Genomic DNA, 27497 nt, shown 5'->3' with positions numbered 1-27497 from the left:
TGAATGCAGGTCAAAACAATTAAAGATTAAATAAGCAAATGTAGGGATATCACTGAAAGTGGTATCAAGTGTGTTTAGAGTTAAAGGATTACTGTAAAAGCAATAAAAAGTGTCTTAAGTTCTCCTAGAAACAACAAGTGTCTCTTGCAGGGCAAAGTACCTGGTCTGCGTTGAAAATTCCTCGCAAGGGCTTGCAGAGGAGGAGATGCGTGGAAAACGGTGAGTGTGCGTTGGTTTAGCTCCTTTGCACACAGACTTGCGTCGTTATTTTCCAAGCGGGGAAGACATTGCATCGATTTTCGGGACGCGTGGAATCCTGGGCTTGCGGAGCAAAGTGACAGTGGCTGCGTCGATTCCGGTAGGCGATGCGTGGAATTATCTTCCGCAAGGCTGGGGCTGCGTCGATTCCTCTCAGGAAGTCAGGCGGCGGCGTTCTGAGTCAGCTTGCTATGATCCAGTAAGACTGCGTGTTGAAGTTCCGGTCGCGTCGCTGGTGCTGCGTCGATCTTCTGTTGCGAATTCGGGCTGCGTCGTCCCGGACTCCGCGTGCAGTGAAATTTTCACCGCAAGCAGGCTGTGCGTTGTTCTTGGCAGGCAGTGCATAGAATTTTCGCCGTAATGGAATTTCAGCTGCAGGAGAGAAGTCTTTTTGGTCCTGAGACTTCAGGGAACAGGGGGCAAGCTCTATTCAAGCCATTGGAGAGCACTTCTGCAGCAAAGCAAGAGAGCAGCAAGACAGCAGGGCAACACCAAGGCAGCAGTCCTTTCAGAAAGCAGTCAGGTAAGTCCTTTAGGCAGCCAGGCAGTTCTTCTTGTCAGGGTGCAGGTTCTGGTTCAGGTATCTTCTCCAGGAAGTGTCTGTGGTGGTAGGGCAGATGCCCTGTTTTTATACCCAAATGTGCCTTTGAAATGGGGGAGACTTCAAGGAGTGGCTTAGAAGTGCACCAGGTCCCCTTTCAGTTCAATCCTGTCTGCCAGGGTCCCAGTAGGGGGTGTGGGAGTCCTTTGTGTAAGAGCAGGCCCTCCACCCTCCCAGCCCAGGAAGACCCATTCAAAATGTAGATGTACGCCAGTGAGGCTGAGTATCCTGTGTTTGGGGTGTGTCTGAGTGAATGCACAAGGAGCTGTGAATTAAACCCAGCCAGACGTGGATTGTAAGGCACAGAAAGATTTAAGTACAGAGAAATGCTCACTTTCTAAAAGTGTCATTTCTAAAATAGAAATATTAAATCCAACTTCACCAGTTAGCAGAATTTTGTATTACCGGTCTGGCCATACTAAACACAACCTTCCTACTCCTTTCAGACCAGCAGCTACCACTCAAACAATGTATGAAGGCAGCCCCAATGTTAGTCTATGAAGGGAGCAGGCCTCACAGTAGTGTAAAAACGAATTTAGGAGTTTTACAGTACCAGGACATTTACACTACACAGGTACATGTCCTGCCTTTTACCTACACAGCACCCTGCCCTAGGGGTTACCTAGGGCACACCTTAGGGGTGACATATATGTAGAAAAGGGGGAGTTTTAGGCTTGGCAAGTACTTTCAAATGCCAAGTTGAATTGGCAGTGAAACTGCACACACAGGCCTTGCAATGGCAGGCCTGAGGCAAGGTTAAGGGGCTACTGAGGTGGGTGGCACAATCAGTGCTGCAGGCCTACTAGTAGCTTTTAATCTACAGCACATATAGTGCACTCTACTAGGGACTTAAAAGTAAATTAAATAGCCCAGTTGGGTGTGATCCAATGTTACCATGTTTAAAGGGAGAGAGCATATGCTCTTTAGCACTGGTTTGCAGCGGTAAAGTGTGCATAGTCTAAAAACCAGCAAAAACAGTATCTCAAAAGTGGAGGGAGGCAGGCAAAAAGTCAGGGGTGACCAACTTAAGGCTGTCAGGTCTAACAAGTACCTACTCTTACTTGACAGATAAGGCAGGCTTAGTAGTATGATATCTGAGTCTAAACAACATGGGATATAGCACGATTTCTGACCTCTGGTCTGTGCGTTTTATATAGAGCGCCTGCACTGTCAGCCTTCTGACAGAGAGAGTTTTAATGATTTACAGAATTTTGATAGCTTGTTGTTCACCAAAGCATTGTTCTTCCTAGCTAAAAGTCAGACTTTTGGGATGTTTTTCATGCAAAATGTTTCTCCTTTGTGAAGGCAAATCAAGTGGGAAAGACTGAGCGCAGGCTTTATCTACAAAGAAGATCTTGGACATCCCCATCTACTTTTCATTGACATCATCACTGCACAAAAATCAAAGTGTTAAATCTTGTACAGTGAATATAATCATAGGCTAGTATCCTCCAGTGTATTTATGATGTAGAGCAGTAAATAAGTGGCTGTTAGTGGGTATGAAGCAGGTTTTCACTAGAGCAAGCCATCATATTATAGTTTAAGGGTTTAGTGCTTTAGTTAACATTTACCTGTGAAAAGCTGAAGCTTTCTTACTTAGGCCTGAGCGAAATTTATGTTACACATGTGTAATCTTGTGAGGTTTGGATATATTTAAGATCATGCATTTTGCAAAATTTAAAAGAACCTAATTGGTGTGAAATTTCATGTAATTGTCTCCACTGGCCCACTGATTTTAGCAGAATTTATGTTTCTACCTGGAACAGTGAAGTGATCGTTAAGAGATATTGCCTCATCAAATAAGATTCTTCCCAGATTTGTCTGTGACATTTGATAGTGAAATATGGCTTCTTGTTCAATATCCACAGAACGTATCAGCCAAGGACATTTACAAAATGTAGTAAACCATCAGTACTAGTCTGTGAAGGTAGTTTTATGCTACCCAGATGTCGACCTCTGGGTGAGTTTTCTATTGAAACTACACAGAATCTGGAAGGGAAATGGAGTAGTAGCTACATAGAACAGCTGGGTGTCAGTTTATATACACTCTCATTGAATTTTGAATCACATTGTTGACACCTTCTAAAGTGCTAAAGTACTTTCCCAGACATCAATAGCATGCTTGCCCCAGAAATATTCTAAAATGTGTTTCTTGTATGACTCAGCTCCTGCAGTGTCATTTTTCACTACAGGGAGTGCAGAATTATTAGGCAAATGAGTATTTTGACCACATCATCCTCTTTATGCATGTTGTCTTACTCCAAGCTGTATAGGCTCGAAAGCCTACTACCAATTAAGCATATTAGGTGATGTGCATCTCTGTAATGAGAAGGGGTGTGGTCTAATGACATCAACACCCTATATCAGGTGTGCATAATTATTAGGCAACTTCCTTTCCTTTGGCAAAATGGGTCAAAAGAAGGACTTGACAGGCTCAGAAAAGTCAAAAATAGTGAGATATCTTGCAGAGGGATGCAGCACTCTTAAAATTGCAAAGCTTCTGAAGCGTGATCATCGAACAATCAAGCGTTTCATTCAAAATAGTCAACAGGGTCGCAAGAAGCGTGTGGGAAAAACCAAGGCGCAAAATAACTGCCCATGAACTGAGAAAAGTCAAGCGTGCAGCTGCCACGATGCCACTTGCCACCAGTTTGGCCATATTTCAGAGCTGCAACATCACTGGAGTGCCCAAAAGCACAAGGTGTGCAATACTCAGAGACATGGCCAAGGTAAGAAAGGCTGAAAGACGACCACCACTAAACAAGACACATAAGCTGAAACGTCAAGACTGGGCCAATAAATATCTCAAGACTGATTTTTCTAAGGTTTTATGGACTGATGAAATGAGAGTGAGTCTTGATGGGCCAGATGGATGGGCCCGTGGCTGGATTGGTAAAGGGCAGAGAGCTCCAGTCCGACTCAGACGCCAGCAAGGTGGAGGTGGAGTACTGGTTTGGGCTGGTATCATCAAAGATGAGCTTGTGGGGCCTTTTCGGGTTGAGGATGGAGTCAAGCTCAACTCCCAGTCCTACTGCCAGTTCCTGGAAGACACCTTCTTCAAGCAGTGGTACAGGAAGAAGTCTGCATCCTTCAAGAAAAACATGATTTTCATGCAGGACAATGCTCCATCACACGCGTCCAAGTACTGCACAGCGTGGCTGGCAAGAAAGGGTATAAAAGAAGGAAATCTAATGACATGGCCTCCTTGTTCACCTGATATGAACCCCATTGAGAACCTGTGGTCCATCATCAAATGTGAGATTTACAAGGAGGGAAAACAGTACACCTCTCTGAACAGTGTCTGGGAGGCTGTGGTTGCTGCTGCACACAATGTTGATGGTGAACAGATCAAAACACTGACAGAATCCATGGATGGCAGGCTTTTGAGTGTCCTTGCAAAGAAAGGTGTCTATATTGGTCACTGATTTGTTTTTGTTTTGTTTTTGAATGTCAGAAATGTATATTTGTGAATGTTGAGATGTTATATTGGTTTCACTGGTAATAATAAATAATTGAAATGGGTATATATTTTTTTTTTGTTAAGTTGCCTAATAATTATGCACAGTAATAGTCACCTGCACACACAGATATCCCCCTAACATAGCTAAAACTAAAAACAAACTAAAAACTACTTCCAAAAATATTCAGCTTTGATATTAATGAGTTTTTTGGGTTCATTGAGAACATGGTTGTTGTTCAATAATAACATTAATCCTCAAAAATACAACTTGCCTAATAATTCTGCACTCCCTGTATTGTGGAACCTAATCTTCATACCATCATACCCTAATTTCCTGAAATTAGGATAATTTATAGTGACTCCTACCCTTCACCACACAAATATTGGGAACACTACAACTTTCTCCACATGATTAAAACATTTTTTAGGAGTGTTTCATTAAGAGAGTACTTCTCCAATTCTTCCATATGCAATATTTCCAACAGTGATATGGAGCATAATAAACTCTGAGTGGAACTGTATGTGTGACAGGCAAGGAAGCATAGCCAAACTTCAGAATCTTGCAGTTCACACAGCCTTAAATCTCAGGACATGTGACCATCTTACAGCCAATAGAGAGAACGTTTACTGTTTATCAGTCCCATCAGGACCCATTTTAAGCTTCTGTGCATGATACATCTGCTCACAAATAGGACCAGGTTACGTCTTCCAGAACCTTTTTCTGTGAAGCCCGAACAAAAACTTAAACTGCCTTCTGGAATTTCCCAGCTTTAAATGGTGGTGTCCTTTTTGGGCTGACAAATTTGGAATAAACTTCTTAAATCTCTTGGTATCAGTCTACTGGAAACATTAAAGAACGTTCTGTTGTCTTACATAGTTCCTTGGCACAATAAATAGTATGTTGCAAGATCAACCCATAAAATAGTATAGCTAGTGGAAGTACCCTGTGAATTTCTGATTATTAGAAGTAGCAAGAAGCATGTGGTCGTCTTGTAATAACTAATAGCAGTAGATGTGCAACACCACTGGCAGGATTTAAGATAGCTACTTATCAGTGGTGACTTTGGAAATTAACGGTGGGAAGATGTGGTTGAAAAGATCAAGAGGGAACTCCACCATATGAATAATATGACATGCTCTAACAACACATAGCTGCAATGAGCACAATGTGGCTAGAATATAAATTAAAGCCCTCATTACGACCCTGGGGTGGGTGATAAAGTGGCGGCAACACCGCCAACAGGCTGGCAGTAACTGCCAAATCATGACCATGGCGGTGATATCTCCGAAAGACAGCCAATGTACCACACCGACTGCCATGGCGGAAAGAATAGTCACCACAGCGGTATCCGCCTACAGCCAGGTGGAAGATAACGGTCCGCCCACCATATTAACACCCTTCAATCTGCCACCTTTTCAGGGGTGGTACCAACGCCATCAAAAGACTGGTGGAAACAGAGCACAGGAGTCAAAGGACTCACCATTTGAGATGCAGGGAAGAACCACGCCGCCATGGAACCCAAACTGCATGTTTTCCCAATGATCTTCTGGGTCATGCTCCACCACAAACACCAACGCCGGTGAAGACGACGACAGTGAGTACAGACGGCTAACACACAAGGGAGGGTGGGATGAAGACGAGAGTGACACATATACATGCACAACACACACACCATACCCACAAGCAGATGCACAAGAAAATCAATTTGTCCCCGATAATCAGCAGAATAATGCAAGGACAACAGGAATTGACTAAAGTGATTGTAATAAGATCAACAACAAAAATAATAAGTCAATGTGGCCATGCAACAGATATGTACAAAAAAGGGGCACTGCCCAGTCAATAGTTCACAGGGGCCCCATGGCCACAGGGCAAAGTCCAAGGCCCCACTCAATTCCTGCACCAATACAGAGAGAACACTGCAGGGGCATCAGTTGGCAAATAGGCAGGCACCTCAGGGGAGCGAGGGGGGCACCTCAGCCAGATGAGGAAACAAGACCACTGGTTCTGGAGGAGGCAACATGCCCTGTGCTCAGTCCTGGGGAGTGCAGGGCCACAGTCTCTTGAGTGGGTGAATATCTCACTGGTTCTGGAGGGGGCTACATGACCATTGCTCTTTGTTCTGGGGAGTGCAAGGCCACATTCTCTGGAGTGGGTGTCTTTCCCACTGGTTCTAGAGGGGGCAACATGCCCTGTGCTTGGTCCTGGGGAGCGCAAGGCCAAAGTCTCTCGAGTGGGTGAATACCCCACTGGTTCTGGTGGGGGCAGGCCGCACAGCAGCCCATGGAGGCTGGACTATATGGCGTTCGCTGGCGGTGAAGGCTGCACTGTGGTGGTGGTTGTGGGAGGCTTCTGCTCAAACCCTGCACCCTGCGATGGCTGCACTGTGGTGGTGGTTGTGGGAGGCTCCTGCTCACCCCCTGCACCCTCCAATGGCTGCAATGTGGTGGTGGTTGTGGGAGGCTACTGTTCAGCCCCTGCACCCTCTGATGGCTGTACAACCATGGCTGTCAGTGGTGGCTCTTGCATGGTGGCTCCATGACAGCTGCAGGGTGCAGGCTCCTTCCCCTTCTTTGTGGCTTGTGCAGGCTCCTTCCCCTTCTTTGTGACTGGTGCAGGCTCCTCCCCCTTCTTTGTGGCTGGTGAAGACTCCTTCCCCTTCTTTGTGGCTGGTGCAGGCTCCTTCCCCTTCTGTGTGGCTGGTGCAGGCTCCTTCCCCTTCAGTATTTGTGGCCTGGAATCCTTTCCACCACGAGTACGTGCTGCTAACACTGGGCCCGTGGACTGTTTGGCTGAGGTGCTTGGCTGGGTCCTTGATACCCTGCCCATACATGCAGGACGAAGGGGGGCTAGGGAAGAGGTCAATCTGGGAAAGGAAAAGCTTTTTAGGGACATTGGGGCAGGAAGAGGAAGTAATGGGAGTAGAGGATGAGGGAGTGGTTGTTGGAGGTGTTTGTCTGCTGGATTTGGGTGCAGGTGCATGGGCTGTATGTTTTTGTGAGGTGGATGGCTGTTGGGTGTTTGAGTGCTTGTGTTTGTGTACTTTAGGAGGGGGGACAGACACCGTGGGAGATGTCACAGGGGACGTGTGCATGGATGTTGTGGAGGTGTCTGCCAGTGAGGTGTGTGTTCTGCTTGGTGTGGTGATGATGCTGGTAGTGGATGATGATGTAGTGCATACAGGTGTGAGTGTGGACGCAACTGGGTGGGAGGTGGAGGAGGAGGGGGAGACTGTGGAAATAGTGGATGTTGTGTCTGCAACTGGATGGTGTTTGTGTGAGTGCCTGTGGGATGAAGGGTGGTGCTTGTGTTTGCCTGTGACACTCCTGGGTGTTGTCTTGTGTGTATGCTCGTCTGGCTGTGTGCTTGGGATGGATTGTGTTAGAAATGGGGATTTTGGTTGGCAGTCAGGTTACCCTCTGTCCAAGCAAAAGCCCTCACTCTAGTCAGGGTAAGTCACACACTATCCAAGATTATCCTGTGCCCACCCTCTGGTAGCTTGGCACGAGCAGTCAGGCTTAACTTAGAAGGCAATGTGTAAAGTATTTGTGCAATAAATCATACAATACCACCATATAGCACCACAAAAATACACCACACAGTGTTTAGAAAAATATATAATATTTATCAGGATAATTGTAGGTCAAAAAGAATAAAGTTGCAATGGAAAATTGTAGAAATATCACAGGGAAGTGATATAAAGTGTCTTAAGTCTTTAAAAAGCAATAAAGTGTCTTTCAAGCACAGAGTACCTGGTTTCTGGTGGGAAATCTCCTCAGAGGGCCACAGGAGAAGAGATGCGCGGAAAAAGGGGTGTGTGCGTCGATTTCTCCTCAGCACACACAGACTTGCGTCGTTCTTTTCCACGCGGGGAAGTCGAGCGTCGTTTTCCGGCGCGCAGACAGTCTCTTTTTGTGGGTCGCGGGGATTACCAGATGTCCCGGGTCTGTGCGTGGATTCTCCTGCTTGTTTTCCGGCTGCGCGTCGTTCTGCGGGGCTGCGCGTCGAAGTTTCGATCTCACGGTAGGCGTCGCGTCGATTTCTCCTTGGAAGTCGGGCGGCGTTGTCCTTGCGAGGCCGTGCGTCGAAATTTTGGTCTCACGGCAGGCGTCGCGTCGATTTCTCCTTGGAAGTCGGGCGGCGTTGTCCTTGCGAGGCCGTGCGTCAAAGTTTCGCGCTCACGGTAGGCGTCGCGTCGATTTCTCCTGGAAAGTCGGGCGGCTTTGTCCTTGCGAGGTTGTGCGTCGAAGTCTCGATCGTCCCGAGGGCGTCGCGTCGATCAGCGTCGGTGTGCGGCGTTTTTCTCGCCGCGAAACAAGCTGTGCGCCGAAATTTTCGGCGCACGGAGCGTCCAAGTGAAAGGAAGAAGTCTTTTTGGTCCTGAGACTTCAAGGAACAGGAGGCAAGCTCTATCCAAGCCCTGGGAGAGCACTTTCACAGCCAGACAAGAGTTCAGCAAGACAGCAGGGCAACAGCAAGGCAGCAGTCCTTTGTAGAAAGCAGACAGGTGAGTCCTTTGAGCAGCCAGGCAGTTCTTCTTGGCAGGATGTAGTTTCTGGTTCAGGTTTCTTCTCCAGCAAGTGTCTGATGAGGTAGGGCAGAGGCCCTGTTTTATACCCAAATGTGCCTTTGAAGTGGGGGAGACTTCAAAGAGTGGCTAAGAAGTGCACCAGGTCCCCTTTCAGTTTACTCCCGTCTGCCAGGGTCCCAGTAGGGGGTGTGGCAGTCCTTTGTGTGAGAGCAGACCCTCCACCCTCCCAGCCCAGGAAGACCCATTCAAAATGCAGATGTATGCAAGTGAGGCTGAGTACCCTGTGTTTGGGGTGTGTCTGAGTGAATGCACAAGGAGCTGTCAACCAAGCCCAGCCAGACGTGGATTGTAAGGCACAGAAGGATTTAAGTGCAAAGAAATGCTTACTTTCTAAAAGTGGCATTTCTAGAATAGTAATATTAAATCCGACTTCACCAGTCAGTAGGACTTTGTATTACCATTCTGGCCATACTAAATATGACCTCCCTGCTCCTTTCAGATCAGCAGCTGCCACTTCAACAGTGTATGAGGGCAGCCCTAATGTTAGCCTATGAAGGGAGCAGGCCTCTCAGTAGTGTGAAAACGAATTTAGGAGTTTTACACTACCAGGACATATAACTACACAGGTACATGTCCTGCCTTTTACCTACACAGCACCCTGCCCTAGGGGTTACCTAGGGCACACCTTAAGGGTGACTTATATGTAGAGAAAGGGGAGTTCTAGGCTTGGCAAGTACTTTTAAATGCCAAGTCGAGGTGGCAGTGAAACTGCACACACAGGCCTTGCAATGGCAGGCCTGAGACAAGGAAAAAGGGGCTACTTAAGTGGGTGGCACAACCAGTGCTGCAGGCCCACTAGTAGCATTTAATTTACCAGCCCTATGCACATAAAGTGCACCTTGCTAGGGACTTATAAGTAAATTAATAGTCCAATCAGGTATGATTCCAGGTTACCATGTTTTAAGGGAGAGAGCATATGCACTTTAGCACTGGTTAGCAGTGGTAAAGTGCGCAGAGTCTATAAACTAGCAAAAACAGGGTCCAAAAAAATGGAGGGAGGCAGACAAAAAGTTAGGGGTGACTACCCTAAGGCTGTCAGGTCTAACAGATTGGGATTGAGGAGAATGGGACTGGGAAGTGGAAGTTGGAGGGGGAATGGTTGAAACAGGAGCAATGGCTGCCATCAGAGAGGAGGCCAAAGCCTGGATCGATCTCTGTTGGGCCGCCAATCACCTGTGTATGCCCTTCAGGAATGCATTAGATTGCTGCATCTGGGCTGCCAGCTCCTGGATGGCATTCACAGTGGTTGACTGCCGTGCAGAGATGGATCTTAGGAGGTCAGTAGCCTCCTCACTCAGGGCAGCAGAGTTCACTGGGGCAGGGCCTGAGGTGCCTGGGGCAAAGGAGATGCCCAACCTCCTGGGTGAGCGGGCATGGGCAACTCGCCGAGGGGCTGCTGGATAGGCGGTGCTGGTACAGGGGTGGCAGCTGTACCTGCAGCTAGGGTGGTCACAGAGGTGTCCACCATCACCAGGGAGTGCCCATCGGAGGAGGTATCTGAGTCTGTGTTGTCCCCTCCAGTCTCCGCCGTGGTGCTCCCCTCGCCCTCCGTCCCACTGATGCCCTCAGCGTCAGTGGACTTTGCCTCCAGGATCCTGTGGGATGCAGCTCCCTCTGTCACTGGTGTCTCTGCTCCTCTGCCAGATGATGCTAATGCACATAAGGACAGGATGACAAAACAAAAAAGGGGGGAGAGAGACAAAAGATACACTGGGTCAATGACTGCACCAACACCGCCGTTGGCGTAAACAGCACCCTCACACACAGGGTACAGGCCTATGAACTATGCATTGCATTACCAGTGATATTGCTAGCCACCAAGGCATGAAGAGGAGCACTCACCGCCAGCTGCAGCACACCTGGGTCCCACGCAGCCCTGACCAGTAGTGGATGCTAATAAGCTAAGTAAGCAGTATTTCCCTTTCAGACCCTTAGCCGCCAAAGGACCTACACTGCTATGTCTGGCCTGGCCTAGGGGCACCCACTGACACACAACCACCACCTGGATACCACACATCCAGCCGTGACCTTCAATGATGGCCACTGTACTCACCCTCTTGTGGCTGCTGTGATGCCCTCAAACGCCCATCCAGCACAGGATAGGCCACCGTCAGTATGCAGGCCATCACGGGGGTCATGGTCCGACAGACACCCCTTCCTCATTGGGAGGCCATCCCCAGCTGGGCCTCCACGGTCTTCCATGCCCAGCGTCTCAGTTCCTCCCGCCATTTGCGACAGTGGGTGCTTCGCCTGCCATAGACCACCAGGGTCTGCATCTCTTTGGTGATGGCACGCCATATACCCTTCTTTTGATGGGCGCTGACCCGCAGAGGCAATACAGACAGGAGAACACCAGTAGACAAACAGTCCAGCCAGTAACACGAATAGCCTACCATACCTGTTTCCATCACTATTGGCACACACATAGACCAGACAACGTGTACACCGCCAAGAGGACATCCACCCACCCCCCTTATACAATGCCTTCACACACCCTACTCCATGCATTCATGCCACATGCATCGTGACCACAGTGTACTCACCTGTTGGTCTGGAGGACCATACAGCAGTCCGTACTGGGATAGGACCCCATCCACCAGTCTCTCCAACTCCTCAGAAGTGAAGGCTGGGGCCCTTTCCCCGGTCATACGGGCCATGGTAGGTTCCAGGCACAGGTCACAGCAGCACATGCAGTGTAGGTCCTCTCCTATGGAAGGTTAGGAAACAAGTGAGGAATATTATAGAAAATGGCGGCCATGTCCGCGGCGGTGCATACCGTTACCACCAACGCAGATCACCATTGGCCACTGTACCCCATAGGGCCCAATTATAACCAATGAGGAGTTGCATGGCGGTTCACAAAAGCCTACCGCCACGGCGCACGACATCGGCTGCATTACCTCACTTCCACCTGTCCCTACACACAGGACAGGCCGACACCATTTTAGGGGGGGACAGGCCTATGGATTAATGCTGCATCACAGGATAAATAGGCACATGCTTGACAAATTACACTGTCCTATAACATTTTTGCAGATTGCAGACTGCTGTTGTGGCTCCATTGTTCAGTTTGTGACAGCCTTGTCACTCTTTTGTCCTTAGATACCTACCGCTGTGGATGAATAGGAGAAGGAGACACCCCCCATGTACAGACCCCTGGTGGACTTGGCTACACTGGAGGACAGGCACATTATACTCAACTATAGACTGGACTGGGCCGCAATCACAGAGCTGTGTGCCAAATTGAAGCCTGACCTGATATCTGCTATCTGTCAGCCCACTGTGATCCCCCTCTTGTGCAAGTGCTATCAGTTCTACATTTTCTTGGCAACTGGTTCTGTTCAAGTGACAGTGGGCTTGGCAGCAGGAACGTCACAGCCAATGTTCTCAATAGTGCTGATTAGAGTGTTGTCTACCCTGATAAAACACATGTGCAGCTACATTGCTTTCCCCCAGGGTGAGGATATGGCCACTGTGAAGGCCGAATTCTATGCAATGGGACATATCCCAAATATAATTGGTGCGACTGATGGAACACATATTGCATTTGTGCCCACCTGCCAGAATGAACAGGTGTTCAGGAATGGTAAGAGTTACCACTCAATGAATGTGCAGATGGTGTACCTAGTGGACCTGTATATCTCCCACGTCAATGCTAAGTATCCTGGGTCGGTGCATGATGTATTTGTCCTGAGGAATAGCAGCATCCCAAATGTGAGGACCCAACTACAGAGGCACAGGGTGTGTCTAATAGGTGAGCCCTGGTTCCCACGCAGTATATGTTGGTGTATGCCGATGGTGTTGGCCATATAGGATAATGTGTGGCTAAATGTTGTCCTTCAATATTTGCAGGTGACTCTGGTTACCCAAACCTATCATGGCTGCTGACCCCTGTGAGGAATGCCAGGACACAGGCAGAAGAACGGTATAATGCGGCACATGGGTGAACCAGAAGGATCATTGAAAGGACCTTTGGCCTCCTGAAGGACAGGTTCCGGTGCCGCCATCTGACAGGTGGATCCCTGTGCTATTCACCCAAGAAGGTCTGCCAGATAGTCGTGGCATGCTGCATGTTGCACAGCTTGGCCCTCAGATGCCATGTACCTTTTCTTCAGGAGGAGGAGACTGGAGATGCCACTGTGGCAGCAGTGGACCCTGTGGACAGTGAGGATGATGAGGCAGAGGATGAGAATGTGGACAATAGAACATCTGTGATCTGTCAGTACTTCCAATGACACACAGGTGAGACAGTGCAACTTTACATTTCAATGACTTTGGTTGTAATCTGTGTGGCATTGGCATGCTGGTATTTACCACTTCTATGCCCGCTTATTGTTACCTCTGGCTATTCATTGTGCAGAGGTTGGTGATTTGACAAATACTCCTGGTGTGATCACAACAGCCAGCTACAGGTCATTGATTCTATGCTCATCCTATGTACAGTTCATTTGCAATGGTTGTACCTGTTTCAATCAATACATATTTGAAATACATGACGCACTCAAAATTGATTTATATCAAAGGGTGTTTATTGTAGTACTAATATATATATAAAGGAAAGTGCAATGGGATGGGGTGATGATAGAGGAAAGTCCAGGGTAATGTTCCAGTCTGTTTGTAGCACAGGTGCATTGTCCAAATGGGATATAGGAAGGGGAGCAATGGCAGTTCAAGGAGGAAAGGGTGACTGAGTGGGACACAAGGGGGACAATCAGGAGAGTCTCATTTCTTGGTGGGGGTCTTGGCAAGTGTCTTTGACTTCTGTCTGGATCGCAGGGAATGTTTGCTGAGTGGTTCACCTTCTGCAGGGGGAGGGGTGGTGGTGGCCTGTGAGTCCTCTGGCTGGGCCTCCTGGCCACTAGCGGCAGCAGAGGTGGAAGATTGTCAGATGTCTGGCTAGTGGCAGGGGCCCGCTGGTGTGCGACCGCCTCCCTCATAAGTTTGGCCATGTGTGCCAGCACACCTGCAATGGAGATCATGGTGTTGTTGATGGCATGCAAGTCGTCCCTGATCCCCTGGTACTGTCCCTCCTGCACGGCCTGTGCTCCTGCACATTGTCTAGGATCTGGCCCATCGTGTCCTGGGAATGTTGATAGGTACCCAGGATCTTGGCGAGTGCCTCCTGGAGAGTCGGTTCCCTGCTCCTGTCCTCCTCCGGCACACAGTAGTCCTCCCAGTGTCCCTGTTGGCCTGTGCCTCTGTCCCCTGAACCGTGTGCCCACTGCCACTGGTCCCAGGTCCCTGATTGTCTTGGGTGCGAGGTGTGCCTGGGGTCCCTGTAGAGATGGACACACTGCTGATTGACGTCTGCTGGGAACAGAGGTATGGGTACGCTGGGTGGGTGCTGTGGTGATGTTTCCAGATGGGGAGGCTCTGTGGTGGTGTGTGACTGGGCCTGGGGAACCGGCTATCCAGTGGTCCCTGGTGGGCCAGGTAGGTCATCCAGATCCTAAAGACCAGAGTTGCTGTCATCACTGTGGGCCTCTTCAGTTGGGGGACTGGACAGCTCTGGCACCTCCTCTCCACTGACATTGGCTGGGGTACCTGTGGGTATGTAATTGATGTGTTATGGTTTCTGTGTCTGACATATTGTACATCCGTAGCTTCCCCTCTATGGTTGGATTCGCCTTGCCAGCTTTCACTTGTGCATGTTAGTGTATGGTGGGATAGTTAATTCTCTGTGGTGTGCATGTTTTAGTGATTCGTGCCCATGCAGGGCTGTGAGCGGTGTCCATGCATTGGTACAATATGCAGGGCTTGGAATTGGGATTAGAGAGATGTGATGGTGGTGTTTGTGGGATGTAGTGGAGTGATGGGAGTGAGGGTGAGGGTATGTGATGGCATGCTGTTAGGGGGGTGATAATAGTAGAGAGTTGACTTACCAGAGTCCAGTCCTCCTCCGACTTTGGCCAGCCCCTCAGGATGCAGTATTGCCAAGACTTTCTCCTCCCATGCTGTGAGTTGTGGGAGAGGAGGTGGGGGTCCACCGCTAGTCCTCTGTATTGCGAGCTCGTGTCTTGCTGCAGTGGAATGTACCTTCCCCCCGTAGGTCGTCACCTCTTCCTGATGTTGTCCCTTGTTCTTGGGTGCTGTCCCACTGCGTTGACCCTGTCGACGATTCTCTGCCATAGCTCCATCTTCTTAGCTATAGATATCTGCTGCACCTGTGCTCCAAACAGCTGTAGCTCTACCCTCACGATTTCCTCCACCATGACCCTTAGCTCCTCCTCTGTGAAACGGGAGTGTCTTTGTGGTGCCATCGGTGTTGTGTGATGGGTGTGGTGAGGGTGTGTTGGGTGATGTGTTGGGGTGTGTGATGTGGAATGCGTGAGTGGTGTATAGGTGTGAATAGTGTGTGAATGTAGTTGTATCAGTGGTCCTGGTGTCTCTCTGGTGGCAATGCTTTGTAGTCATAAAGGGTTGTGGGTAATGTGGGTTTGTGTTTTATAGTGATGTGGGTGTGTGGGTGTGGTGTGTGTATGGATGTCAGGTGTGTGTTGTTTGAATTGTTCAATGTGGTGTAGTTTTGTATGTGTGTGTCCATTTTGAGTGCAGCTGTATGTACTGCCAATGGTTTACCGCCGTGGAATGTCTGCCGTGGTGATTCGTGGGTCATAATTTGGTGAGCGTTGTTATGTTGGCGTAACGGTGTGAGTTTTTGATACCGCCACTTTAGCACTGACCTTTGGGCTGGCGGATTTGTGTATGTGGCTGAATACTGACATATTGGTGTTTTATCATAATATGGTGGACGGATATTCACTGCGGCTGTAATTTGGCGGCTGTCAGCATGGTGGTAAGTGGGATTTACCGCCAATGTCATAATGAGGGCCTAATTCTTCAAGATAACAAAACGTACACTCTTTTTATGTAGCAGTTCATGAACTGTTCATATATATTTTGTTTGCTTCAATACATATGATTGAGAAACCATGCTTATTGTCTGAATGCCTTGACAGGTCAGTTCGCCAACATCTAAAACTAGGCTGCGTTTGAAAAAGTATTGTTATTGTCCTTGGAGGCGCAGGAACAGGCACCGTTGAGAGACAAAAGTATAGCCAAGTATCTCGGCGTAGTGAGGGGAAACTGCCAAGGCTTATTTTAGGAGTGTGAACAATTATTTCAGGTAGATGTGCAACAGACAGTAAATGTAGTGCCAGAGCAGTTGTTTTATTTCAGAGAAAAATATGAGGGGTTTCTTAATGTTAACTAATTGCAGTTGCAGCCATTATTATGACTACATCTTGATCTTGAACATGAGGAAAATGCAGTCACACAGATTTCACCCTCTGGGTGTAGGGGCTCACAATGGTGTTGGACTGTGCTTTATTTGTAATAATGAAAACACCTGAGATATTTCTCAGAAGGCCATTTTATATTTGGCATCACTCACTGTCTCTGACAGCACTGCCACATTCTAACCATCATACAATACAAGCCTTGGCAAACACTGGCACAAATTCAGCACTGGAATTGTCAGACCACCACATGGGAAGCCACTTCCTGAGTCACAAGTCATCTTCATGTCTTGAAGAGGGTCTTGCCAAATGGGATAATCAGATCTTAGGGTGAGGCTGGATATGGAGCATTACCTACAGTCTCTCTGTGATTTAGCTGCACTGTATGTCCTGGCTGTTTGGGCACAGTGGATCTCAACGTATGACAATGGAAGGCAGTTGTTACAAGACTGTCTACTTTTCCTAAAACAGAGCTTAGCAACATAGGTCACCTCACCTTATTCCCAAAGGAAGACAGTCAAGATTGCTGTCACTGTGTCTTTCATTACTTGATACCGGTGAGCAGAGATTCTTTAAAATAAAAGGTGAGCAATGGACATGCTAAGAAATAAGCTTACACTCGGTATCAAAATGCGCTGGCAACCTGGGCTTTGGGAAAGAGACGAACAATCAAGTTCAGGAAATGGACAGCTACGTACCAAAATTATAGGTTGTAATTTTTCCCTAATTATATATGAGAGTACTTCCACTGGCAGAGTTTGGTTAGTTATATGTATGATTTATCTGGGTCTGATTGAGTACCTTCTCTCTACTGTCACATCTCTCAAAAAACGGATTTGGTATTTTGCAATAACAAAAGAAACAGCGATAAAGTGGAAACACATGACAAATTTCCAAATCATTTTTAGAAAAACAGAGCACATTTTATTTTAATAAATAAAATGATATCAGAGTGACACAAATCAAGTCAGTAGAACCAGATATATTGACTTTTCAAAGTTTTCACAAAAATAGCACCAAGAAGCAGAAAGTGCCTACTGTGGGTGTCTGATGGCACCGGATTGGAATAAACTCTTGAGTTCAAGTTGAACATGATGGAGTGCAAGACAGGCGCTGGGCTGAGATTGGCCCGCTGGAAGTTGTACCTTATATCCTTGGTGAGAGGTCTGCTCTTTGTTGCTTTTTGAGGCTTCCTGCCCCTCTGTGTCTGTTTTAATGAAGCTTTCACCTGCGTAGTGAGGCTTTACGGGTCTTGGCATCGCTAGGCATCAGTTCCAATGAAGTTTTCAGCTGTGCAGCCAAACTTTATGAGGCTTGTCAACGCGCGCCGTTGGATCGGATGAAGCTTTGGCCTGTGCGACAGGACTTTGCATTGCATTGATGAAAAAGCAGTGGGCTATTTATTTATACCCTTTGTCCAATAATACCCTGGAAAATTGTTAATTAATTGATTCTGAATGTATCTGTCTAGGTAAAAGCCCAAAACCTAGCAAGCAAATGTGGATGCACAGGTGAGATGTAAATACATTTTCCATTCACCGTTTTCTAAATAAATACATGATTCTTGATTTAGGTTTGTCAGAAGAAAAGCCCTTTATAAAGATATTTGCATCAGCCTTCAGAAATACAAAACCAATAAAATAGTCTCTGCAAATGTTGACTGTTCATTCAAGGGTAATTTCTTACAATGAATTATATTACTGTACACTCAGCCAACACTTGTTTCACCCCATAGGGGTGGGTTAGCTTAAGGCTTTTTCAAGCAAGTCCCTTTGCAATCAAGACTGCTTCCAATTGTTTCTTTGGGGATGCTGCCTCTCACCATTTGGCTTTTGGTTGTTTCTCTTTCTATAGCTTTTTCTAATGCTTGGAAGGTTGACTTGGCTGAAGCAGGATTTGGTCCCTCTTTAAGGTTGATTTTATTGGCCTACCTTGCCATGATTGGTCCATAATTCCAATACTGGGCATAATTGCTAAGTTTAAGTGGGAAACTTGATTGCGATTATGGGGAAGAAAAATGCCTAAAAATAGCCAGTTTCTGTAAATAGGACATTGTACACAGCGAGTTAAGCTGAGAAGAAAAAAAGCAGTAGAACGACATTAGGAGATACATGTGGGTGGCTAACAATAAGTTTGGGGAATCAAAATTTAGAAGTCAATATTTCAAAGTTTGAACTTTACTTGCTAACAAAATGTTGTGCTGAAGAACAGGATATGAGGTATTCAAGCAGTAAAAGATATTCTGAATTTTTGAGACACTTGTGAGAAAGCAATAGGGGTTCCCATACACTGATTACTTAATCCAACTCTTAGACAAGCTGTTTTTCAGTTCAGAAGTGGTCTAAACCCACGGTACATGAGCTATGCAGTAAGGATAGCTGTTGTAGATGTCAATTGAAAGCGTACATGTGGGCTAAATGGAAATTGTGATTGTTTACATGTTCAATTGGATTGCCCAAGGTTTCGCTTGCACGTAAAGATATTGTTAAAAGAAAGTCAATTAGTTAATTTGCAATGAAATGTTATGGGGGATCAGTTTGTCACATATTTCTAACTACCGTGAAGCATTTTACAAATGAGAACAATATTGTGTTAATATATTAATGTTTGATGTAAAATTATGATTGTAAATTGTAATCTTGATGTGTAGAATTAGTGGTTGTTTAAAAGACTGAGGTCTAAATAAACATAACTTTTGATTGACTGACTGTCATGAAGGAAGATCCTAAATGGAAAGTATTCCTATTGTTTTTCTATGCCTTTAATACATGAATAACTTCCCTAGAGATTGTTAATTATTTCTAAACCAGATCATCTGATGTTAACTTTCTTACTAAGTATCAACTAAAACAAATATCACACAACAATGTTATCAAACGATGTGTGAAAATGCAGAGAGAGTCCCATGTAAGGCAATTGCATCAACAAATATACATTGTTTTTACCAATATTACATAAAACAAAACTGCCCATCAAAATATAACATACATAATGCACAATGCTATGAATTACAGCATTATTAGGCTAATTGTTAGATTGTTTTAGACGACTCCAGATGGGGTAGTCAACATTTCGATTGTATGGGGAAAAAACATGCAATGCCGTCATCAGGACAAACATTAAATTTCACTCTCTAACTCCCTCTAATTTTGTAATGTCTTGTCCTGATTTTGCTTAATTTGAAGCCTTGCTAACTACCTGTTGTTAAAATTAAAGGATTGTATTTTCAAAATAAAAGTATTTTTGCGGTGCGCATTGTATGCATCATAGGTGTGGAAATTAAATTACGGATTTGTTCTTGGTAGTATCAAATCTTTGTATTGGAACATAAGCATGATAAAGTGATTACGTGAAAATTCAGGCAGTATTCATCAGTAACAGAATTTTTAGGAAAACTAGTAAAGAGTTAGATTTGGAACAATAATGTTTCAGCTATAATTTAAACTTTTAACAATATCTTTCCTGTCTCATGTTGTCCTGTAACCTAGTATAAGTCCCCCACCCAGAGAAAGTGTCTCAGGCATCTTGAGTGAAGAAATTCTTAGTGCATGACTGTAACCCTCTAGTAGAAAAACATGATCATTTTTTTTCCAGAGATCACATTAGGTTCTCTTACATCAAAATCAACCAGCAGAAATGGAATTTAAACCTTTACATTAAGGGGGCCAATCAACAGCTAAACAATTATTGACCTTCTAAACATAGAGTTTAACACTATAAAAAAAATCACAGAAATAACTACTGGAACCTAACAAAGTGGTTGAACTGTGTTTACTTCATCCATAGAATTGGAATCTCCCCTATCAGATCACCACAGACCTCATGCAATGTTTTTTTTGATGGGCAACAGTCTTTTGATTTTTAACCTATCCCATTAACCCTGCTTAGATCATGATCTTCTCCACATGGTGGGAAGGTAGAAATGGCTTGTGCAAACCCTGCTTGAGGACTACTTTCTGTTTGTTCTATAAATATGACTGTGTGTTTCATTAAAAATGTGCTCAAAATATAATTTTTTTGCTATAAATATGTTACTCCAAGTTTTTTGTATTTGAAAACTTTAACTTCAAAATATAGCCACTTGTTTGTGAACAATTTTCTAGTGCTAGATAAATCACGATTTTACATCCTGTTTTAGAATACTTGTAACAAGGTGTTTATCAGAGACCTAAGATAGTAGTTGAAACACATCATCAAGTGTAATAAAATATCACGTTGATTCATTAATATTATAATATATTATATAACAAATGGCTTTAATAAAAGTGTATTTAAAAAAATACTACTTGCAACCAACTTTTTATTTTAACTATTGTTTATGTCACTGGATTCTCACAATACAAATTAATACTGAAATACACTACAGCATCATTATTCTTACTATTGTTTGAGTGATTTTCTTTTAGTTTCACCCACGGTCACAATCTTAAAATGAGAATTAGAAAATCTTTTGAAAAAAGAAAACTTTGCTTATCTCATGTAACATGAAAAAATTATGGCGTTTCTGAATTGTCATTGGCTACAGCCACAAACGTTTCATCATGTTCTTTTTTTCCATTTACAGATTACATCAATGTACCCAGTGTTCACCGCCCTGCTATAGGTGGGCACAATGAAAAGAAAGAAATGGACTATCCGGGCAGCACAATCTCCATCCCGGAAGATCCTGATCCCAGAGATGACACACCTGAGGACTCTGAGCTTGTCAGCTTTTGCTACCTGCACATGCGGGAGCAGCGGAAAGAGCAGGAGAACCGGATGGACATCAATGAGAACTTGATCTTCTACGAGGAGACCAGGCCTCGCACAAAATCCGACCCCACGTGCAAAAGCTCAAAGTCTGACTGCAATGCTACCACCAATGGCTATGACCCTGACGGTCTTGATCACAACTTGTGCACCAGCAGGACACGGTCGTACACCATGGACAGCCAGATGAAATCAGATGCTCTACACTTCTACTGCGACTCCTGCAAGGCAAAGATAAAAGGAAAACTTGTCTCCCGAAAGTGTGCTAACCCTTGCAGCTCAGGGGAAACCAGCGTGGATCTGATATCACTTCCACCTCCTGAAAGTGATGAAGAAGAGGATGAAAGCAAATCTTTAATACCGGCAATTGCCGCCCCACCTCCAGGATTTCGGGATAACAGCTCAGATGAGGATGACTCCAAACGCAGAGCTGCACAAAAGCAGGAACAGAGCAAGCACCTGTGTGGCATTCTGTATGATGAAATACCTGTAACTCTCATCGACAGTGTTCAGACCCGGACAGTCAGGGATCATGCCCAGGAGTTAGATGACGCCCTGGTGTCAACTCTGCAGGCCTTAGAAGCCCTGGCTGCCTCAGAAGACTGCTCACACCCCCAGCCACAGCAGACAGCAGGTACTTTTGTTCTTCCTTTAAGTATGTCTTCACAAACAGCCCTTTATCTGTTTAATTATAGCTGTGTACGCCATCAGAGCAGCACAGTGTGGTGTTTTTTCTGTAGAAAGCTATGTGCAGGCTGCAGATGTCAGATGATTCAGCCATTCAACATGTTAGAAACTGATGAAAGGACTGTCACTGAGGAAGACTCATTTAACATTTCAGGCAAGATTATACATTACACAGCAGTAGATAACACTCTCCCACAAGGTGCATGCTCTAAATCTGGAGGTCATATCATGAAGCATCAGAAACGTGTGGCTCGGTATTTTCTTCAGAATAAAGAATCAGATATATGGAGCATGTGTATCCTTTCTGAGCGAAGGAGGAGGGGGACACAGAGCTTAGTAGCGTATTACGTTGTAGGACTTTACAATAAAAAAAGTTAATGAATTCATGGTTCAATATTCAAAGCGTCCTTGATTCCCCTTCAGTACAGTTTGCGTCAACCTGCAGCATAGGCGGGTAAAACTCTGTTAAACATAAAGTTTTGGGCACATGGCTTTGTAAATCTCAAAAAGATTGTACTTAATTAGATCCAATTTTAATAGTTACAATCTAACGTTCATTTCCACTTAAAAAAAGAACGTGCTTCCCTTGGGCAAGTGTTTTCATGCCTCCAACAAGAAAATGTTTGAAATTAAATGTATGATGAAATCGTTCATGTCATAAAGTGTTAGCCTCTACCTGGGGAGCTCGTGCCCTTGTGTGCTGAAGAAAGGAATGAAAATACCAAAGGAAGAAGTCAGCCGAGTACTATCCCCCTCCAGAAATACTAAACCCTCTGTCCTTTACCCATCTCTCTGGGTTTACCAAGAAACATTCAGACATGGAGGCTATTTAATATTTAATTTTCCAGCTGAAGCGTGGACCCCTGCTGTGATTCTGAAGCATTGGACTGTTTTATAAAAATATTAAAAGATGATTATGTATCAGTTTTATAATCGGCCACTTATGCGGCTCTTTGGAGCCTAGGTATAGGACATGAGAGAATGGGTTTCTTCAGTTGCAGCATGTTGTTTAAAATAGATATCAAGCTTAATCAGAGCAAGTGTAGGCCACCGAACTACGTCTAACAAAGGGATCATGAATGTCATTATTTCCACTCGTTCATAAATATTCATAATTTCGAGATCTGGCATAAGAAATGTTTTGTGGAAACCTAGGCTGTTAACTTTTCATTAATCCCTTAAGAAGGAGAAAACATAAATATAAAGGAGCCCTGTGAATAATTTGAAGTATGCTGGAGTAATCAGAGTAATATCCCATCACTATTTGATGCGGAATTACCAATAAAATAGCGCGATTACTCTGACTTGGTAATTAAGAGTAATTTGGAGGAAAAAATACTTCAGCGAATGAACATTTAGGGAGCGTGGGTGGCTGCTTGTGCTGCTGTTCATGTTCTGTTGCACTTATCACTCTTTTCTTAAAATACATCCTCATGTTAGTTTTGGATGTGAGGGTGCATTTCACACTAAGAAGCTAGTGCTAAAAGTCAGTAGTAAATTGGGGGGAAATCCTAACCCATATGCAAATTTACTGAGCAGCTGCTCATGCTGCATTTATCACTGTTTCTTATCTTAGATCAAAATATATCCTCACATCTATTTTGGACACAAGAGCACATTTTTACACTAAATAAATAGCGCTAATTGTAGATACTCTTCTTGTGTAACTCCATGCACTCTTGTGAATTTTTAGGTGATTCCATATGTGTACCCTACATGGAATTACACGAATTACACCCACCCCTAATGTAAGTGTGTTTATAAAATGTCTCCTTATGGACAGAACCACATACCAAAATGGTCAGTGAAGAGGTGTTAAAACCTGCCTGTAGCTGAATATTGCATAAATGGTGGAGGGAAGCTCTATATGTATGGAATCTATAATATCTCCTTGGTTGAGATACTGCTTACAAAGTCACTCAATCAAAGCGCAGAACATTTTTAGGGTCGAGCATGAGTCACGTGCGCTTGCGCATGTGTTTCGCTTGCGAGACGCTTTAGTAGATAGAAAAGGGCTTGAAGCCCCGTCCATGTCACATCAGTGTCTTTCATTGGTTCGTGGGCTTGCCTTTCAAAATCTGCTTGCTTTCATTAGTGGAAGGCACGCATACGTCATGCCTTTTCCGGTGGTTAGCCCTCCTTGAGCGCAGCGACCAAGTACTGAAAACATGCGAGGCTCGCTGTTTTCCATTTGGTTTGTGGACTACTTTGTACCTTTTTTTCGCAGCACGATCTCGCTTGCCAGAAGTCGAGCACTTTGCATGACATCGACCCGTTACATAGTTCATTGCACTTTTGCAGACAGGTTTCACTATGAATGAAATGTAGCAGCGCAATCGCGCAGTTTTTTCCCATTTAATGTGGCAATAAAAGTCCGGTTTGGAGTTTACAGCTGCTAATAGCTGTAACTCGGAGAAATGCGAGACCCTATTGCATTGCAAATGCTTGTTTACTTTGTTGGTGTGCTATCCCTCAACACTGCGATCCCCCAATACCTCCTTGTTGGGGAGGATAAATCATTAATAACAAAGATGCTTTGGTACTGATCTTAAGGAAACTTCGCTATAGCGCAGAAAACAAAATTTACTTTTATGATTTTCTATTTGAAAGTTAATAAATTAACAGCACCATTGAACAAGAAATGGTTATTTACTCCAGAATGTCACAAAAGTGTAGATAAAGAGACCTCCTCGAAAAGTATGTGCCTTTGTTGGAAAGGCTGTCTTTTGAATATTGATACAAATTAATTAAAAAAGCACTGGCAATAAAGAACTACATTTGTCTTGAAAAAAATACAAGAGTCTTTTGAACTGATGAACTTTAAATGAATGCTTTGAAAAAAGACTGCCTGGAAGGCATTAACAAGTTTAGATCATTAACTCAAGCTGATGATCACTGGAGTTGAGCACGGATGGCTCTGGGGTAGTCCGCTACTTATTCAAGGCCTCTTTAATGCGGAAGTTCCCTTTCCTCCTTATTATCATCAATAAGATGCAAGCATTGAAAAAGTAAATATGCCAAACATTTTTAAACAAGCATTGCCAGAGCTAATAGGACTAGCTTGTATCTGAAAATGCATGTAAGCCTCTCAGCTCAGCTGATGTTTGTTACTAGATTCCCACTAACCTGACATATGTCGTTGCAGTAGCAGGCCACAAATTGGCATCCAAATTTGTAACCAAAATGTAGAGGCCCTTTTATTTGAAAGTGTAGGAGCATTGTTACCTGTATGAGGTCCTTCATTATAAACAAAGACTGATTAGACTTTTAATCACAGTGATAACAAATCCTTGTAAGGCGCTCTTCCATGTAGGGAAACTCAAGCTCCAACACATGTAGCGTCTTCCTTGAAGTGTAAATTGATGTCCATACACAAAGAAGAACAGATACACAAACAACATATGTTTCACGGAGTAAGGCTGCTTGTTCGAGGCTTGTATAACTCCTTAGACAAACTTTATGAACAACATTAGATTCTTAATGTTTCCTGGTCGAGAACTCAATAAGCGGCTACAACATTCTAGTTTTAGTGCATACCTCTTAAGCATCAGCATTATCATGGGCACCTTTCCAGATTATGAACAAACCACCCCTCTGAGATTGCTTACAAAGAACGTATCTCTATTGAAACCATCCTTTGAAATTGTTCTATAAAATGTCCAAGGAAACATTACGGTGACAGTGTTAATTAGGTCACTTGAGCTGCACCATGTGCTGGAACTTTTTGTATCCTACCTACCCATGCAAATTATATATTTTGGCATGAGACATAAATCCTTTTCAGTATCAGGCTACAGCAGCCTAGATTGCTACTAGAGCTTACTAAAGTCAGAAAACGTTTTCTCAAAGAGGGTGCAGTACCAGAGGCTTTGGCTAGAGGTTGTAAGGTCAATCACATGTCCTAGAAGTAATCCGGCTGCAGTACCTTAGGTCATTGTTAAAGGTCCCTCTAGTCGAAGCAAATCCTATTCTTAAACAGCATAGATTGTCTCTCACACTAACATTCTTGCCTAATACCAGCCACTTGTATGTAGAAACAGGCAAATAGGGAGGAGTCGAGAGAAAGTGAGAGAGCATGGCATGAGGAAGCAATGAGAACCATCTACATGTACTGCCATCTCCTAAAAGTAAAATGGGACGGTAAATTACAAAATATATATTTATATCTCTGATGGCAATATTAGAAGGAAATAACTAACTCATTGAAAAAAGTGTGCATGGAGGCACACACAAGTACTTTTCCACCACCTTAGGTCATTACTGGGACCCCTAGAGTCAGAAACAAATTGTTTCCCAGCAAACTGCAGAGAATTTACCTGTTACCAGAAGTCACTAGAGTTATATGTATATCCTTCCCACAATCAGGCTGCAGTGTCTTTGGTTGTTACCAGATATTTCTGGAGTCAGACAAGTTTCCCTGTAATCTGGTTGCTTGTTATCCAGGGTGCAAGAGGTTTCCACCGCTGGCCCTTCAATCTCAGAATGCCTAAGAATTATGATAGTCTTAAATGGCTTTTGTTGAAATAAAAAAAATGACTGTATTTTAGTTTTCCACAGACGAGATCATAGAAGGGGTGTTGCTTTGAAAAGTTTGCATATTCATTTTTGCAGGTCTATCCATTTTTACTCATCTGCTGTTTCTGAAAAATATGCTATGGACTGGTTGTGATGATACTAGTCATTACCGTGGCTCTAAATACATTCATGAATGCTCTGGAAGTACTCACCCTAATATTCTCCGTTAATATTAGCTACTTGTATGTAGAAAGATGAATCATTTTGCATTTGCTTTAGGGAAGTTTTCTTACTGTAGTTGAGAAGACTGTAGTTTTAAGTCAGTTGTTTTTACACTCGCAAATTGCATCTTTGAGATAACAACGGCCAAGCAAAAGCTGATAATCTCGGCCCAGCTGTTAGTCTCCTGATGCCAGCAGCGGAAGAATCCAATTCATCTAATCAAAATGTGAGAGTGAAATGCTCCTGGGCAGAACAAACTCAAGAAGAAGGAGGAAAACTATCAAATGCACAGCAGAGGCCCACGATAGACAACAAAGCCATCCAGTTACGAGTAGGGGCTGTCTTTAGCCCACTCTAGGTATATGTTACAGTCCCCAGGTAGCACTCTGGGAGTGGGCTGCCAGGACTTTAATGCCCAGATACCCTGGTTGCTGCCAGGACGCAGGGACCCAAGCGCTATGTAGCCTGACATCTTTACCCACAACACAGGATGCCAGGAAATACTCTGGGAGTTGGTCGCCAGGACTCCAAGGCCCAGGGTCCTTTGTTACTGCTAGGAAGAAGGACTCAAGCACTTTTTACTGCAACATTATTTCCTGCAGCATGGCACCTGCCTTGGCTCCACCCGGGCCAAGTCCAGGTCTGTTTTCACCCATCATCGCTTGAAAAAGACCAGGCTGGACCACCGCCTCTTGGCTTTGACTCCAAAGTGCAATTCGCCCCTCCAGGCACGAGTGGACAAAAAGTACTAACAGCTGTGGTTTTGTGTGGTTGCAATGTAACTATTCCCATTAACACTATCCTCACCAGGAATCTTCCTGTTGCATATCTGGTCTCATCTGGATAGCAATGGGGAAGAGAAAACTCCCAAGTGCAATAATCCCCAAAAAACCTAAACCCAGCAATAGCACCTTAGACTGTTTTCTGGCAGGTCGATGGAGTCATTACGAGGGAGATAGACTTCGCCAAGAGACGATTATCGCTGCAGTCAAGCAAGCAGCCAAGTCACAACACATAATGTAACAGGTCAGTCACCATTGTGCCTGGTGAGCCTTTTGAGGAGGAATTCAGCTCTGTGAACAAATGTAACTGTAGCAATTGTGTCCCTTCATTCAAAAATTAAAAAGAGTGATAAACTGTCAGGAACTCTCGGGTGTCGAGAAGGCTCTCATTAT

General features: G+C 44.7%; 1 protein-coding gene across 1 annotated transcript in view; it reads left to right on the top strand.

Moving 5' to 3' along the window:
• The window catches only part of FRMPD3 (FERM and PDZ domain containing 3), a 791901-nt gene that overhangs the window by 583944 nt on the left and 180460 nt on the right, over positions 1-27497 (top strand). Inside the window, exon 13 of the mRNA XM_069213582.1 lies at positions 20714-21532. Coding sequence (XP_069069683.1) covers positions 20714-21532 — 819 coding nt within the window. The remainder of the gene's footprint in view (positions 1-20713; positions 21533-27497) is intronic.

This window comes from Pleurodeles waltl, chromosome 2_1, assembly GCF_031143425.1.
Source record: "Pleurodeles waltl isolate 20211129_DDA chromosome 2_1, aPleWal1.hap1.20221129, whole genome shotgun sequence".
NCBI classification, from domain to species: domain Eukaryota; kingdom Metazoa; phylum Chordata; class Amphibia; order Caudata; family Salamandridae; genus Pleurodeles; species Pleurodeles waltl.
This window is presented reverse-complemented; position numbering and strand designations above follow the sequence as displayed.